Source organism: Bubalus bubalis, chromosome 1 (genome assembly GCF_019923935.1).
Source record: "Bubalus bubalis isolate 160015118507 breed Murrah chromosome 1, NDDB_SH_1, whole genome shotgun sequence".
In the NCBI taxonomy this organism is placed as follows: Eukaryota; Metazoa; Chordata; class Mammalia; order Artiodactyla; family Bovidae; genus Bubalus; species Bubalus bubalis.
Genome location: NC_059157.1, coordinates 152,168,380 through 152,186,156, shown reverse-complemented (window position 1 = coordinate 152,186,156; position 17,777 = coordinate 152,168,380). Strand labels below are relative to the sequence as shown.

General features: G+C 36.2%; 1 protein-coding gene across 4 annotated transcripts in view; it reads right to left on the bottom strand.

The window, feature by feature from the left end:
* The window catches only part of IFT80 (intraflagellar transport 80), a 131,014-nt gene that overhangs the window by 53,256 nt on the left and 59,981 nt on the right, over window positions 1-17,777 (bottom strand). For 3 of the 4 annotated variants that reach the window (XM_006072842.4, XM_044945430.2, XM_044945435.2), the window contains one exon: window positions 3,769-3,948. The exons of the other annotated variant lie outside the window; for it this stretch is intronic. In XM_006072842.4, the coding sequence (XP_006072904.3) occupies window positions 3,769-3,948 (180 nt within the window). The remainder of the gene's footprint in view (window positions 1-3,768; window positions 3,949-17,777) is intronic. 4 annotated transcript variants of the gene reach the window in all.

The window sequence follows — 17,777 nt, the reverse complement described above, 5'->3', positions numbered from 1 at the left end:
CCAAATCTGTCTTATTCAAAACTGTATCAACCATTGCCTAGCTCAAGGCATTGCAAGTAGGTTACCAAATGAGTAAATGAAACTGTTGTAAAAAAAAAAAAAAAACTATGGATAGACCCAGCTTAGCAAAAATGCAATATAAATGTCTTATAGTCATTGAGAGTAAGATCCTTTTACAAAAGTAAAAATAGTGTTCTTGTTCTAAAGCTTTGAAAGATTATTTGTAAACATTAAGTATAAAGACAATTCGGTTTAGATAAGCTATTTAAAAACCTCACTGTTCATCTTATCTGATGTAAAAATCCTCTAATTCTAAGATGATTCCTTTTTTTAATGAAAGAAAAATTTCTCTTTTTAAATATATTCTCATCTTGGGGCATTTCTGAAATTAAGGCGATATTATATTAGCTAGCCCCCATGCCCTATATGAATAAAACTGTGTCCCCAAGTCAGCTGACTAGAACTCACAATGCATTCCTATCACAGACACAATACTATAAATAATGTCTTAGTTCCCAGGCTAACTAACAAAAATATATATTTATACTATCAAATAGATCTAACTACTCATTTACAGGAAATACAGAAGACAGAGAAGTATGTCAAACCAAACCATGGGGATACTGTCAGCAAAAGTCCAGACTCTGGAGACAGACAAAAAATTAATTTGGTGTCTTCAACAGATAAACTGCAAGGGGAAAAAATAAAGATGGAAGGGGTATCTATAGACTAAAAGATACTTAAAACATATATCAACCAACTGTAACATGTAAACCATTTTGGATCCTAATTCAAACAAAAACAAACCTTTAAAAATGTGATATGGAGGAAACAATTGAAAATTTGAACCTTTTTTAGATATTCCTTTGATAATATTAAGGAATTAGTATTTTTAAGATACAATGGTATTGTGGGTATTTTTAAAAAAAGAGTCCTTATCTTTTAGTTGTACATACTGAAATTTTTGCAGCCGAAATGATATCTAAATTCTCTTCAAAATAATTGGGGCAGGGGGAAAGTAGATATGGACATGGATGGGGCAGGCTTGATCATGGGCAGATGGTTGTTGGGGCTGGGAAATGAGCACAAAGAGATTCATTATACTATTCTCTCTATTTTTGTATGTTTTAAATTCTCCATAAGTTTAAAATTTTTTAAATAAGAAAGCAGAAAAAAGAAAATGTATAAGTTACCTATTATTATCACTAATGACCCTACTATCCAAATTTTAAAATCTGATACTTAGCCTAAAGAATACCTGAAATCACAAGTTATGTTTTCAAATTTTTATAGTAATTACAATCATCTAAATTCTGAATACTAAAGATAGAGGCAACTGATAAGGACAGCAGAAAGAACGGGAAGAAGGTAGAGCTCCCTTTACTTTGGCAGATGGTTTGCCATAAACAAATCATCTTTGGCCACTCCTCCTACCTTTCATCAACTAACTTTTAAAATATTTGTCAAGCTCTTATTACATGTGAGGCACTGGGCTAGGCCCTATGCCCCGACCAGTAATGGTGAAGAAGCTGAAGTTGAAAGGTTCTATGAAGACCTACAAGGCCTTTTAGAACTAACACCCAAAAAAGATGTCCTTTTCATTATAGGGGACTGGAATGCAAAAGTAGGAAGTCAGGACACACATGAAGTAACAGGCAAATTTGGCCTTGGAATACAGAATGAAGTAGGGCAAAGAACGCACTGGTCATAGCAAACACCCTCTTCCAACAACACAAGAGAAGACTCTACACATGGACATCACCAGATGGTCAATACCGAAATCAGACTGATTATATTCTTTGCAGCCAAAGATGGAGAAGCTCTATACAGTCAGCAAAAACAAGACCAGGAGCTAACTGTGGCTCAGATCATGAACTCCTTATTGCCAAATTCAGACTTAAATTGAAGAAAGTAGGGAAAACCACTAGACCATTCAGGTACGACCTAAATCAAATCCCTTATGATTATACAGTGGAAGTGAGAAATAGATTTAAGGGACTAGAGCTGATAGAATGCCTGATGAACTATGGACGGAGGTTCATGACATTGTACAGGAGACAGGGATCAAGACCATCCCCATGGAAAAGAAATGCAAAACAGCAAAATGGCTGTCTGAGGAGGCCTTACAAATAGCTATGAAAAGAAGAGAAGTGAAAAGCAAAGGAGAAAAGGAAAGATATAAGCATCTGGATGCAGAGTTCCAAAGAATAGCAAGGAGAGACAAGAAAGCCTTCCTCAGTGATCAATGCAAAGAAATAGAGGAAAACAACAGAATGGGAAAGACTAGAGATCTCTTCAAGAAAATTAGAAATACCAAGGGAACATTTCATGCAAAGATGGGCTCGATAAAGGTATGGACCTAACAGAAGCAGAAGATATTAAGAAGAGGCGGCAAGAATACACAGAAGAACTGTACAAAAAAGAGCTTCATGACCAAGATAATTACAATGGTGTGACCACTCACCTAGACCCAGACATCCTGGAATGTGAAGTCAAGTGGGCCTTAGAAAGCATCACTAGGAACAAAGCTAGTGCAGGTGATGGAATTCCAGTTGAGCTATTTCAAATCCTGAAAGATGATGCTGTGAAAGTGCTGCACTCTATATGCCAGCAAATTTGGAAAACTCAGCAGTGGCCACAGGACTGGAAAAGGTCAGTTTTCATTCCAATCCCAAAGAAAGGCAATGCCAAAGAATGCTCAAACTACCGCACAATTGCACTCATCTCACACGCTAGTAAAGTAATGCTCAAAATTCTCCAAGCCAGGCTTCAGCAGTACATGAACCGTGAACTTCCTGATGTTCAAGGTGGTTTTAGAAAAGGCAGAGGAACCAGAGATCAAATTGCCAACATCTGCTGGATCATAGAAAAAGCAAGAGAGTTCCAGAAAAACATCTATTTCTACTTCTGCTTAAGAAGCTTACAACTGATTAAATAACCCCTCCCACCAATGTTCTCTGATCTGTAAAACATTTCCCCCTAACTCCAATGGCCACAATTCAATCTTTCTGTCTTAATCTATAAAGATTCTTACCCCCAAAGTACCTGGTTTTCTTTCTAAATCTCAATAAGAGATGGTGAGGTGATAGAGTGATGTTTCTGGAATTTTAACCTTCTGATTCCAACCAGTCTGGGGTCTATAATACAAGTGTGTAGTCACCATGCTCCACTTGGGTGGGGATCTTAGTTTGTGTAGAACAACTCAAAGATACCAGCTTTGGTACTAGGGAGGATTCCCCCATGATCCTGCTCAGTTTCAATCCCCCCTTTTCTTTGATAATTCTCCAACTTGAAGGGTACAGGTGGGGGACAAAAAGGGAATAATGTTTTGGATAGAGAGGTTAATCATAAACTTGCCAGAGAAACTCAGGTTTAGGGGAACTCAATTTCATCCTTGCCTCAACCCCATAATTTCAGGAGCTGTGGGCACTCATATTCTATGTCAGTGAATGGTTCTTTATGTCATAAAAAAGTCACTAATGGTATAGTTAGTATCTTTCTAATATGACTGAATTTTAATAAACATGATTTAAATATAATCAATTCAGTTCAGTCACTCAGTTATGTCCAACTCTTTGTGACCCATGAACTGCAGCACCAGACTTCCCTGTTCATCACCAACCCCTGGAGCTTGCTCAAACTCATGTCCATCAAGTCGATGATACCATAATAAACAAAGATAATTCCATATTCTGTATTGTAAACTGAATATGTGGCGGGGGGGGGGGGGGGGGGGCAGATTTAATCAACTATGAAACACAATCATACCTGCATGGTCCTTCTTTTAGTTAATGTTACTTGAAAATTCTTCCACTCCCAGCGTTGCTCCATCACATGTGCAAAAACAACATGTCCATTTCCACAGGCTCCAGCAATCTGGGTGCCATCAATTGACCATGCAATATTAAATATGCTACCAGTGTTGGGCTTTTCTAAAGCATATGACCACTGGGGAAGAAAGAACATAACAGAATCAATTTATTTTACAATATTTTAAAGAAGTTTTAAATTGGGCATATGTTAACATAGTAAGATGATTTTTTTTAAAAGAACATGTCTTTATTCTAGAGTTAATAAGGAATATTTTTCTTAATAAAATGATAGTGTACCGAGTGGAAGATAAAGACATGATTTTTTTTCTAAGTACATAGTAGAATACATGATGTGATAAGAGTATAAAATCTCTTAAGAACTGTAGAACACTCACATCATTTCGATTTACATCATTTGATTCACTTTTAAGCAGTTAATACTCAATGGGTAAATATAAACATTCCATAGGGAAAAAAACAAAGACATCTTACTATTAATTCATAAAGATCTCTACAGTCCCTACACGTAAAATTTTACTACAATATTTTAGTAATTGTCATATTGAAACTAAACACACAATGTTACTAAAGCATCTCTAATACATATCTTAAACCATGAAAGTACAAGTAAATAGATTTTTCCTTTTTTTTATTCACAGTGCAGTAAGTAAGACATTTTATAGAATCTGTTTGAGAAAGCAATCCAGCAAAATCAATAAGCATCAAGTGGATGAAAAACTCTTGTGCTTGTCAGTGTGTGAATAAGATAATAAGAAAAAAAACTTTTACAAAAATGATATTATATGCATTTTCTTTCATTCTTCAGATGAAATATACACTTACTAAAAGGATGATTTGGCTAATTTTACTTATACTTTCTTTCAATTCTTCCAATCTTACTATGGTTTTAAAAATACACAAAAAACCAACCACCCAGAAAAATCTTACTAACTTAATATTAGTTTCAGGTGTGCAACATAGAGATTCAAAATTTTTATAAGTTATATTCCATTTAAATTTCTATGAAATACTGTCTGCATTCCCTTTGTCATTTGTGCTTTTAAAGAGATTCAAAGCTCTAAGTCTCTTTTCTTCTCCAAATAACCCATGGAACACTGGATTCATATTTGCATTTCTAACCATGAGAAAGAAAGGAGGCAGTCTCCCTGGATGTAATTTACTGATGCTAGAAGCAGCAGCAGCAGCAAAACCCTGAAGATTATCCCTCTCACTTATGCTTATCTCTTTCTTTGACCTAACTACCCCTTCTTTGAAGGCAGTGTTACTCAAAATGTGCTCAAGCCAGCACCATCTATATCATCTGTCATCTTGTTAGAAATGCAAATTATATGCTCTGTATCATCCTATTGAATCTGAGCCTCTAGGGGAAGAGGACCAAGAAACTTTTTGTTGTTGTTAGTCTATTTTTTAAAATATAGTTGATTTGCAATGCTGTGTTAATTTCTACTGTACAGCAAAGTGATTCAGTTATACATATATACTCTATTTTTAATATTCATTTTGATTATGGTTTATCATGGCATACTGAATATAGTTCTCTGTGCTATACAGTAGGACCCTGTTGTTTATCCATTCTAAATGTAATAGTTTACAGCTGTCAACTTCAAACTCCTGGTTCTTCCCTCTCCCCCCTCCCCACCTTTGGCAACCACAAGCTGGTTCTCTATGTCTGTGAGTCTGCTTCTGTTTCGTAGATATGTTCATTTGTGCCGTATTTTAGATTCCACATATAAATGATATCATATAGTATTTGTCTTTCCTTCCTGACTTACTTAGAATCTCTAGCTGCATCCATGTTTCTGCAAATGGCATTATTTTGTTCATTTTTATGGCTGGGTAGTATTCCATTGTGTGTATATATAGATAGATAAACACATCTTTATCCATTCATATGTCGATGGACATTATGTTCATTCAGGAAACTTTTAATGAGCACTTCAAGAATCTTAAGCATTGTAAAGTTAGGACACTGGTTCTGAACTCTGGTTGTACATTAGAAATATCTGGGAAGCTTTTAAAAAACAAACAAACAAAAAAAACCCAGAAATGCAACCAACTAAACCTAGAATTTCGGAGAAGGCAATGGCACCCCACTCCAGTACTCTTGCCTGGAAAATCCATGGACAGAGGAGCCTGGTAGGCTGCAGTCCATGGGGTCGCTAAGAGTCAGGAACGACTGAGCGACTTCACTTTCACTTTTCACTTTCATGCATTGGAGAAGGAAATGGCAACCCACTCCAGTGTTCTTGCCTGGAGAATCCCAGGGACGGGGAAGCCTGGTGGACTGCTGTCTCTGGGGTAGCACAGAGTCGGACACGACTGAAGTGACTTAGCAGCAGCAGCAGCAAACCTAGAATTTGGGGTGGAGCCTGGGTATCTTAAAAGTTCTCTTGGTGATTTTAATGTAGAGACACTATTCTAAAAGAAAAGCAAAACTCATGATTTCCTTTAAGACTATTATTAGCCGCTGGCTCACTGCTAATACCATGACAATTCATTTGCTAACGCTTGAGAAAATTACATGACCTTTGCTTTAGCCTCTAAACTAGCTTCTCTTTGTTACATATAAATGTATTTTCTTACATTCATCTAGCTTTTTCTTTGAAACGTCTTATTAGAATTTCAAATAAAGTATATTAGGAAGAGTAATATAAAGCAGTGGTTCTCAAACTTTAATGTGTATTATTATAGAATTACCTAGAGTCCACGGGGTTGCAAAGAGTCAGACACGACTGAGCAACTGAACTGAACTGAAGAGGGATTGTTAAAATAAATTGCTGAGCTCCACCCCAGTCTCTGATTTAGTAGATCTAGGGTGAGGCCAAAGTACTTGCATTCTAACAAGTTCACAGGTGGTGTAAAGCTTCTGGTCCAGCAACCACACTTTGAGAATGGCTGGTATAATGAACACCCATTACTCGGCTTCCACTTAGCAACTAATGGGTAATTCTTATCTCATGTGTACCACCATCATGGCCCAGATCTTTCTGAGCAATCCCTGATATCATTTATAATTTCATCATGAAGAACATCAGTATATATTACTAAAAACACAAATTTCTTTAATCCAACCTCAGTATCGTTATTAAACCTAAAAACAATGAACAGTAACTCCTTAATATTATCAAAGTACCTAGTCACTGTTCAAATTTTTCCAGTTGTCCTTTTTTGCCTTCAGTTCGCTGGAATTAAGATGCAAATAAGGTACAATCATTTTGATTGGTTGAGAAGTCTGTTAGACCTTTTGATCTATATTCCCCTTACACATGTTCTTTCCCCTTGCAATTTTCTGTGGTTGAAGAAACTGGGTCATGTCCTGTAGATTCCCACAGGCTTGAATTTACCATTTGCATTCTCGTGGGGTTAACGTGTTACTCTGTCCTCTTTATTTCCTGTTAATTGATAGTTAAATCTAGAGTCTTGATCAGATTCAAGTTTGATTTTTTTTGGCAAGAAAACTTCATAAGTGATGTTGTGTACTTCCAGCAGGAAGCATTTAACGTCCGAATGTCTTTTCATGTTATTCAGAAATGATCATTGCCTAGGTGAACTAATTCATGTGCAGTTGCAAAATGGCAATTATTACAATCCTTCTTGGGATTCCCTGGTAATTTACAATCTTTCTTTCTTCACTTACTAACTGTAATAGTTCTACAAAAAGAAACATCTCAACTATTTGGTTACCTTGGGATATAATTCATGTATCAAAGCACAGAATAAATTCTTGACTTTCCCATTAATTATTAGTTTTCAAAAATACAAATTTGAATAGTGACTGGATAATTAATAATATTAAGAAATTACTGCTAATTGTTTTTAGGTTTAACAATGGTATTGAGTTATGCTTAAAAAGTCTTTGTGCGAGACTTTCAGTCTAACTTTCAATTAGATATCTACTGAAAAATTTAGTGATGAAATGATACATCAAGGATTTGCTCAAAAATGAGCCATGGAGAAGTAGGTGATGGTATGGTGAGGCAAGAATCGACCATTAGGTAACAATTGTTGGGTAATGGGTAAGTAGAGATTTATTACACTAGTTGGTTCCCCTGTAACCTCCAAAAGTAACCAAGAAATCTGATTGCTAGTATCATGAATTCATTAACATATTTGATGTGTTTCAATCAATATAATGCTCCACTTAGCTCAATATTAGCCAGTGGGATCCTCTTTCAGTTAGTCTTTAGACTTTTTGACAAAATCCTGTAGTCTTTGATCACTTTCCTTACTTGATACAATGACAAAATGTTCCAGACTCATTTTTATATTTCCTACCCCACACCTGGCATCCAACTTTTCTTCAGTGATTCATGGTTCACTTTATGGAAATGTGGAAAATGGTACTGAAAAAACCCCCACAAATGCTAAGGGTGTCCACTGTTACTGAGTTGATCATTCAAGTCTTTTCTAGGCCTTTAAAACAGACAGCACTAGGACATTTTTTCAATAACTCAAACTTAAACTTCCAATTCAAAGCCAGGAAATTAATGTGGGATTTTTGTTTACCCTCTCCAATCTTACCTCCATATCTCCTTTCACCTGGCCAAAAATCCCAGTTAAGAGCATTAATGTAAGTAAATACCCAGGATGACAATATCAATACCACAAAGCAATAGTTACAAATGAGCTTTAAAATTTTTTTTCATTCTTTTGCCCTTAAATTTCCATTAAAAAATGAAAATTTATTGAGATATATTTCACTTATTATGAAATTCACCCTTTTAAAGTAGAGAATTCAGTTGTTTTTTAGCATAGTCACAGTTGTAACCATTACCACTACTAACTTCAGAACATGTTTATCACCACAAAAAGAAACCCATACCCATTAGCAGACATTCCCATCTGCCCTCCAAGCTCCTGGCAACCACTAATCAACTTTCATTTTCTATTCTGGCCATTTCATGTAAATGAAATAATACACTATGTGATCTTTTATGATTGGCTTATTTCTCTTAACGTAATATTTTTAATGTTCATCCATGTTGTAGCATGTATCACTATTTCATTACTTCTTATTGCCAAGTAATATTGTATTATATTGTATGGATATATCATATTTTGTTTCTCCATTCATAATTTGAGAGGTTGAGTTTTTCAGCTTTGTTTACTATTATGAATAATGATCCTATGAATATTTATGTATAGGTTACTGTGTGAATATGTTTTAATTTCTCTTGGGCACATAACTAGGAATGGAACTGCAGTGTCTATGGTAACTCTATGTTTAACATTTTAAGGAACTGCCAAAATGTTTTCCAATGTGGTAGGATAATTTTCTGTTATGTCTCCACTGTAAGTACAAGGAACAGAAAATCACATCATTTAAAGTCACTTGAACTAGCTCCTCTCTAGGTAGGTATACAAATGACTGAGTACACAATTAGTCTCACTTTTTTTTTTTTTTCACTTACTTTGGGTTTAGGAATTGCTTTCTAAAAATTTAACTTTGTTTTATAATTATGCAACATATTTACATGGTTTCAAAGTTCAATTTACCAAAAAATATATATATAACAATGTATAATCAAGGAAGTCCAACTTCTATCTCTTTCCTCTCTCCCATTCTCTCCTCAATATAGATAACTATTTTATGTTTTATCCTATGTTTTCCTTCATAAGTGTGCATGTACAGAGTTATGCATGTGTGTGCATGCACATGCACTAGCATTTATCTATGAAAGGGGTAGAAGTGGTGGTACAAATATATCCAATATTAAGACATGATCTATTGTAGTATAATATATGGATATACATCTACTTTTATAGCTACTGATAGTATGATCAATAGGTTTTTGATTAATATGTTTAATATACAATATGTTTAATATAGTCTGTATATGCATACATTTGAGTTTCGGATTGTTAATCTGAACCTAATTCTCCTATAAACTCCTTAAAACACTAATGGGAATCACGTTCCTTGAGTTCTTGCATGTTTATACCAGTATGCTTATGGACCTTTATACTAAAAGTCAGAATAGCTGTAGTATCCTGTTAACCATTGTACAGTGACACTATTTAAGCCTGATGGCATTCCGAGTTTCCTCCCTTTATGAGTGATTTGCTCTTTCCCTTGTATGCCACAGGACTTTTTTCCTTCTTTAAATTCCTATAGTTTTATTAGCATATACCTGGGTGTTGGCCATCTGGGTAGTTGTCCTGGGTGTATCTGGTATGCCTTTTCAAAAGCAAATTCAAATCTCTTATGTTTGAGGAAATCTTTCTTGAATAGTGGCTTTTAGTATTTTTCTGTTCATTGCTTTGGGCTTCTTTAAAGATGCTTATTATATACATAAGCATATTTATATAATTTATACTTAATATAAATTATATCAAACTTCCTCTATCTTCTGTATCACTTCCTATCAAACTTTATATCTCTTTTGCAATTTCCTTGCTTCCACTTCACATTCTATTTATCTTAAGGTACCATCCACCTTGTTCATTTGCTCTTACATTCCTTCTAGTTCTGTCTTCACTGCTGTAATAATTTTTCCTTTTTAAAATAACTCCCTCCTAAGTTCTGTTACCTCTCTTTAAAAATCTCCCATTTTCCCATCACCTCATTTCTTACTTTTCCTACTTCTGATTTACATGATTATCTCATAGCTTTCGTCATCTTTTTAATATCCTTCAACTTCTTCTGAATTAATCGGTCGCAGTGCTTGTCTGTTTATGGCATGCTTTTGTTGTCTTTGGTAACATTATGATTTGACTGTGGCCCTGATCTGCTCATTTTCAAGTGAAAAGGGTTTTCCTGTTCACTCATGGGAGGGAAGAATGTCCCAGCAGGATAGCTCTACAGCTCTCTCTTCTGTTGTTTTCTTGCAGTGATTAAAAAAAAAAAGAGCCTCCAGTTTTTGAGATGGGCATTCTCTGCTTCTTCCAATTTTATCTGGATCCATTCTCATCTTTGCTCAACTGCCTCTGTTGTAATCAAACTGAATTTTAATCTCAGCAATTTCTGTAGCACAGGGCTTTGTACCAAGAGGAAGCTTGACTTGTTAGTTTCAAGAGTACTTTAGACCCAGACATCTCCAGCACTGCCAGTTCCTGTCATGATCCCTTAGCACTTAGAATTGGATTCTACGGAAATGTCTTTCCAGTTTCAGCTGCTGTTCTCAGACTGGCCTGTCTCACTTAGAGCCCTTTGTTGGTGATTTGGGAATTCTTTTTTTATGATCTTAGAAGCCTGGCTACCTTTCCTCTGCTTCCCCCAACACAGATGCTGATACCACATTTACCTATCAGTGATACTTTTGGGAAAATCATTTGACCATACTGGTGAGGTTTTCTATTTTTTTCAGAATTTCAAGCAATAAATTGTAGCTAACATGGTTTTCTTAGAATACAGAATCAGATCAGATCAGATCAGTTGCTCAGTCGTGTCCGACTCTTTGCAACCCCATGAATCGCAGCACGCCAGGCATCAGAGTCTTTTCCAATGAGTCAACTCTTCACATGAGGTGGCCAAAGTACTGGAGTTTCAGCTTTAGCATCATTCCTTCCAAAGAAATCCCAGGGCTGATCTCCTTCTGAATGGACTGGTTAGATCTCCTTGCAGTCCAAGGGACTCTCAAGAGTCTTCTCCAACACCACAGTTCAAAAGCATCAATTCTTTGGCGCTCAGCCTTCTTCACAGTCCAACTCTCACATCCATACATGACCACAGGAAAAACCACAGCCTTGACTAGACGAACCTTTGCTGGCAAAGTAATGTCTCTGCTTTTGAATATGCTATCTAGGTTGGTCATAACTTTCCTTCAAAGGAGTAAGCGTCTTTTAATTTCATGGCTGCAGTCACCATCTGCAGTGATTTTGGAGCCCAGAAAAATAAAGTCTGACACTGTTTCCACTGTTTCCCCATCTATTTCCCATGAAGTGGTGGGACCAGATGCCATGATCTTCGTTTTCTGAATGTTGAGCTTTAAGCCAACTTTTTCACTCTCCTTTTTCACTTTCATCAAGCGGCTTTTTAGTTCCTCTTCACTTTCTGCCATAAGGGTGGTGTCATCTGCATATCTGAGGTTATTGATATTTCTCCCGGCAATCTTGATTCCAGCTTGTATTTCTTCCAGTCCAGCGTTTCTCATGATGTACTCTGCATATAAGTTAAATAAGGAGGGTGACAATACACAGCCTTGACGTACTCCTTTTCCTATTTGGAACCAGTCTGTTGTTCCCTGTCCAGTTCTAATTGTTGCTTCCTGACCTGCATACAAATTTCTCAAGAGGCAGATCAGGTGGTCTGGTATTCCCATCTCTTGAAGAATTTTCCACAGTTTATTGTGATCCACACAGTCAAAGGCTTTGGCATAGTCAATAAAGCAGAAATAGATGCTTTTCTGGAACTCTCTTGCTTTTTCCATGATCCAGCAGATGTTGGCAATTTGATCTCTGGTTCCTCTGCCTTTTCTAAAACCAGCTTGAACATCAGGAGGTTCACGGTTCACATATTGCTGAAGCCTGGCTTGGAGAATTTTGAGCATTACTTTACTAGCGTGTGAGATGAGTGCAATTGTGCGGTAGTTTGAGCATTCTTTGGCATTGCCTTTCTTTGGGACTGGAATGAAAACTGACCTTTTCCAGTCCTGTGGCCACTTCAGAGTTTTCCAAATTTGCTGGCATATTGAGTGTAGCACTTTCATAGCATCATCTTTCAGGATTTGGAATAGCTCAACTGGAATTCCATCACCTGCCCTAGCTTTGTTCGTAGTGATGCTTCCTAAGGCCCACTTGACTTCACATTCCAGGATGTCTGGGTCTAGGTGAGTGATCACACCATCATGATTATCTTGGTCAAGAAGATCTTTTTTGTACAGTTCTTTTGTGTATTCTTGCCATCTCTTCTTAATATCTTCTGCTTCTGTTAGGTCCATACCATTTCTGTCCTTTATCGAGCCCATCTTTGCATGAAATGTTCCTTTTGTATCTCTGATTTTCTTGAAGAGATCCCTAGTCTTTCCCATTCTGTTGTTTTCCTCTATTTCTTTGCATTGATCGCTGAAGAAGGCTTTCTTATCTCTTCTTGCTATTCTTTGTAACTCTGCATCCAGATGCTTATATCTTTCCTTTTCTCCTTTGCTTTTCACTTTTCTTTTCACAGCTATTTGTAAGGCCTCCCCAGAAAGCCATTTTGCTTTTTTGCATTTCTTTTCCATGGGAATGGTCTTGATCCCTGTCTCCTGTAAAATGTCACGAACCTCATTCCATAGTTCATCAGGCACACTATCTATCAGATCTAGGCCCTTAAATCTATTTCTCACTTCCACTGTATAATCATAAGGGATTTGATTTAGGTCATACCTGAATGGTCTAGTGGTTTTCCCTACTTTCTTCAATTTAAGTCTGAATTTGGCAATAAGGAGTTCATGGTGTGAGCCACAGTCAGCTCCTGGTCTTGTTTTTGCTGACAGAGAATATGAAAACATAAACATAAATTACTTTTGACTTGGCTAAGTGAAAATAATTTATTAAAAAAAAACAGTATGAATGAGTAAAAAACAGAAGAAAAATAATAGAAATAGTAGTTATTGTAGAAGTTTATGGAATACAAATGTGATCTGCATTCACAATAACTCATCCCAGTAAAACACCAATGTTATTTTGAGTTGTCTATGAATAAGCACTATGTCACTGAACAAGAACACAGTCAGCTGCTGTCACGCTTTTGAGAGATTTAGCAATAAATAAGCTTACTTTGTTTTGTTGCACTTTACTTTCTTGCTCATTGTAGATGTTGTATTTTTCAAAAATTAAAGGTTTGTGGCAACCTTGTGCTCAGCAAGTCTATCAAGCAACAGTTTTCCAATAACGTTTGCCCACCTCATGTCTGTGTCACATTTTGGTGTTTCTAGCAATATTCCAAATTTTTTAATTATTATGGTATTTGTTACATTGATCTATGATCAGTGATTTTTGATGGTACCATTGTAACTGCAGATGTGGTGGAAATAGCAAGAGAACTAGAATTATAACTGGAGCCTGAAGATGTGTCTGAATTACTACAATCTCATAATTAAAGTTTAATGGATGAAGAGTTGCTTCTTCTGAATGAGCAAAGAAAGTGGTTTTTTGAGGTGGAATCTACTCCTAGGGAAGATGCTGTGAAGATTATAGAAATGACAATAAAGGGTTTAGAATATAAAATGAACTTGTTTAATGAGGCAGTGGCAGGGTTTAAGAGGATCAACTCCAATTTTGAAAGAATTTCTACTGTGGGTAAATGCTATCAAACAGCAGTGCATGCTATAAATTGTTTGTGATGGAAGAGTCAATTAATTCTTATTTTTCAAAATTGCAACAGCCACCCCAGCCTTCAGCAACCACCACCCTCATTAATCAGCAGGCATCAACACTGAGGCAAGACCCTCCACCAGCAAAAAGATTATGACCACTGAAGGCTCAGATGATGGTTAGCAATTTTTTTAACCAACCAATTATTATTTAACCAATTATTTTTTAATTAAGATATGCACATTGTTTTTTAAAAAATATAATGCTCTTACACACTTAACTGAACTGAACTGAACTTTATATGCACTGGGAAACCAAAAAGTTCATGTGACTCCTTTTACTGTGATATTTGCTTTATTGTGATGGTCTAGAACCAAACTTGAAATATCTCTCGCAATATCTCTGAAGCATGCCTCTATTTTTTGTCTAAATGCAGTCTTGAAAAGTTGTGAGGCTGGCCAGTTTAGTTTTGTCTTGGGCAAATATCACTGGCACCTCCCCAAATATCCAGGACCTTGATGGTATTCTATGGCTAGCCCAAAATTCTCCTCATTAAAACCCATTTCCCTGGTAATAGTATTCATGTCTCTCTTTTCACACTCTCATCCAAAATCTACTCTCTGCTAGCCAAATTACTCAGAAAAGAGCCTGATAATAATAAGTTCAGTGTATTACTCCCATGAAACTATTTCAAGAACTAACAAATTCTTAAAGCAAACCAATAAAGCTAATAGGAAAAAGTTTGTCATCAATAAAGAGGGGGTGAAAACCTTCCCCAAACACCACCCACATAACTCACTGCTAAGACTGGCTTTGTACCACAGTTACAAAGGTGGTTTTCTAGTACTGCGGTAACAAATAACCATGAACGCAGAGGCTTAAAACAACACAACTTTATTATCTTACAAGTCTATAGGTCATAAACCCCACACAGATTTCACTAAACTAATATAAAAGAGGTGTTGGCAAGGCCGCATTCCTTTTTGGAGACTTTGGGGGAGGATCCATTTCCTTGATCATTCAGGATGTTAGCAGAATTCAGTTTCTTACAGTTAGTTGTAGGACTGGACTCCCCATTCCCAAACTGAAGGGAGGCCACCTGCATTCCTTGCCTGTGGTCCCCTTCCTCCTTCTTTAAAGCCAGCAACAGAGATTGAGTTGCTCTCACTTTGAATGTCTCCTCCTCCTTGAAACACTAACCCAGCCAGGAAAGACTCTCAGCTTTAAAGAAATCATATGATTAGTTTGGGTCAACCTGAATTAATCCAGGATGGTGTTACAGCTAAAGGTCCATTATTTGTATCTGCCAAGTCCCTTTTGCCATTTAAGGTAACACTCAGAGCTTCTCAGGATTAGGGCATGGGCATTTTTGAGAACCCCATTATCTGGCCTACCACAAAATTAGAGCAATCAATTTGGGGATTTTAAAAGCTTGTTAATTTTTTCCCTAAAGGTTCAAATATAAGCATAAACACATGAAACAATATTTTTAACACTTTTAAAAAGTAGTTTGTGGTCTGTGGTTTTTAGTTTCAAAAGGCTTATTCACAACTAGAAAGAAACTAATTAGATGACGTTGTCACCAAGTGATAGTAGGATCTTGGTTATTATTCATGTGGTACTGAAGGATTAAGGATATGTATATATATATAACATTTAAAATTTTTTGAACAAGTTGCTTTTAGAAAGAAAAAGTTATCAAAATGAGTTTATAACATTAAGCAAAATATGCATTTAATATCCTACCATGTAAACTGTACAAAAAGCATTGAGATTGTAATTAAGAAAAAGAAAGCTATCATTTTTCATGAATATTTTCCAATAGTATTAAAAATTAGACTAAGAGACAGAGTCTTTCTTGGAGAAAATAAAGATAATCTCAGAATACTTGGGGGAGAGGGTAGGGAAAGTCCTCAAGGAGCAATTTTAATTGTCAAATCTATAGCCCCTAACAGATGATAGTGTAAATAATTAGATATGGACTAGTGGGCTGAAAAAAAATCTATAGAATTATTTAAAACAAGGAAGAGTAAGTAAAAGAGGAAAGGTAATTTCACTGAAGGCAATGAAATAAAAGGAAGTAACATCTTTTCTTATATCAAAATAAAGGACTTCTTTACATGATTGGTATCTCTGGCAATGACTAATCAAAATGTGTGAACATGGATGCTTGACTTATGAAATATTTACAAGTAAAAGAAAATATGAGAGAGATTTTAGAAGAGGAAACAACTAATTCTACCCAAATGGAGGGTGGAGGAACAATGACGTACTGCATATAATGAGGCAGAGCTTGAAAGGTCCAGGTGTAACAGGAGCTTCTGCATGATTTTAACATATGGGCATCTAGAGAACATTTGTCAAACAGAAGTTCTGTGATTCTAGAAATAGAGAATTATATTTAGATTTTAAATACCAAAATCAGAAAACAGCTAATTCATATTTGTGCTTTTTGGTGAATAATAATATCAACAACACATAATTTATTGGTCATTTAAAAAAAGGTTTGGGTTTTTTTTAAATGTTTTAAAGTTACTTCACCAGAGAGGAAGTTTAACCAATTTAGCTTCATCCAAAATAAGTAGTGAACTTGAGTGAAGTCGCTCAGTCGTGTCCGACTCTTTGTGACCCCATGGACTGTAGCCTACCAAGCTCCTCCATCCATGGGATTTTCCAAGCAAGAATACTGGAGTGGATTGCCATTTCCTTCTCCAGGAGATCTTCCTGACCCAGGGATTGAACCCGGGTTTCCCTCATTGTAGGCAGATGCTTCACTGTCTAAGCCACCAGGGAAAATGAGTAGAGACATACCTAAAAATTCACCATTATTCTCTTCTTTATTCATTCTCCTACAGTTATAACCTTTGCCATTAAATAACTCATTATTTTATTATCTGTTTACATATCAGTAAAAGTTTACTCTCAGAAAAAGTGAGCTACTCCTAGAGAACTGAGCTATGCTCAGTGGCTCCATCATGTCCGACTCTTTGCGACTCCATGGACTGTAGCCTGCCAAGGCTCTTCTGTCCATGGGGATTTTCCGGACAATAATACTGGAGTGGGTTGCCATGGCCTTCTCCAGGGGACCTTCCCAACCCAGTGATCGAATCCAGGTCTCCCGTGTTGCAGGCAGATTCTTTACCATTTGACAGGTATGGGTATTATTACTTGAAGAGTCAAGAGTATCACACAGAACTCACACACACAAATATCTGCTGAATGGATGAATGAATGAATGTGCCTGTGTCCTTAAGCAAGCCTTTCTTCCCAGAGCTTAAACCATGAGTTCAACCAAATATGACTTAAAAAAAAAAAAAAAAATCAAAGGAACAAATTAAAAGCCAAAGATTTACAAATTTTAAACTAGCTTTCTCAAAAACATCAACCAAACTGACTAACTGGGTGAATTCTAGCAAAACTAGTCAAAATGTTGCAATGTAAGCCATTAACTGAGTTACATCAATTGAGTGAATGTAAGTCATTAAAAACGAAAACACTTTGTCTGTACCATGATGCATTAAAATGCAACATTTATAGAACACCTCCTACATGTTAGGTATTGATTTTTAAATGATTAAAAGTAAATTCTGTAATAGAATTCTGATTTTGTATTGCTTACCAAATTTCTCAATTCTGGACAACAGAATGTAAAGGCTGCTCAGTTCCCTTGATGGTTTCTAGCAAAGTTGGTTTTATAGCAAATCTGAA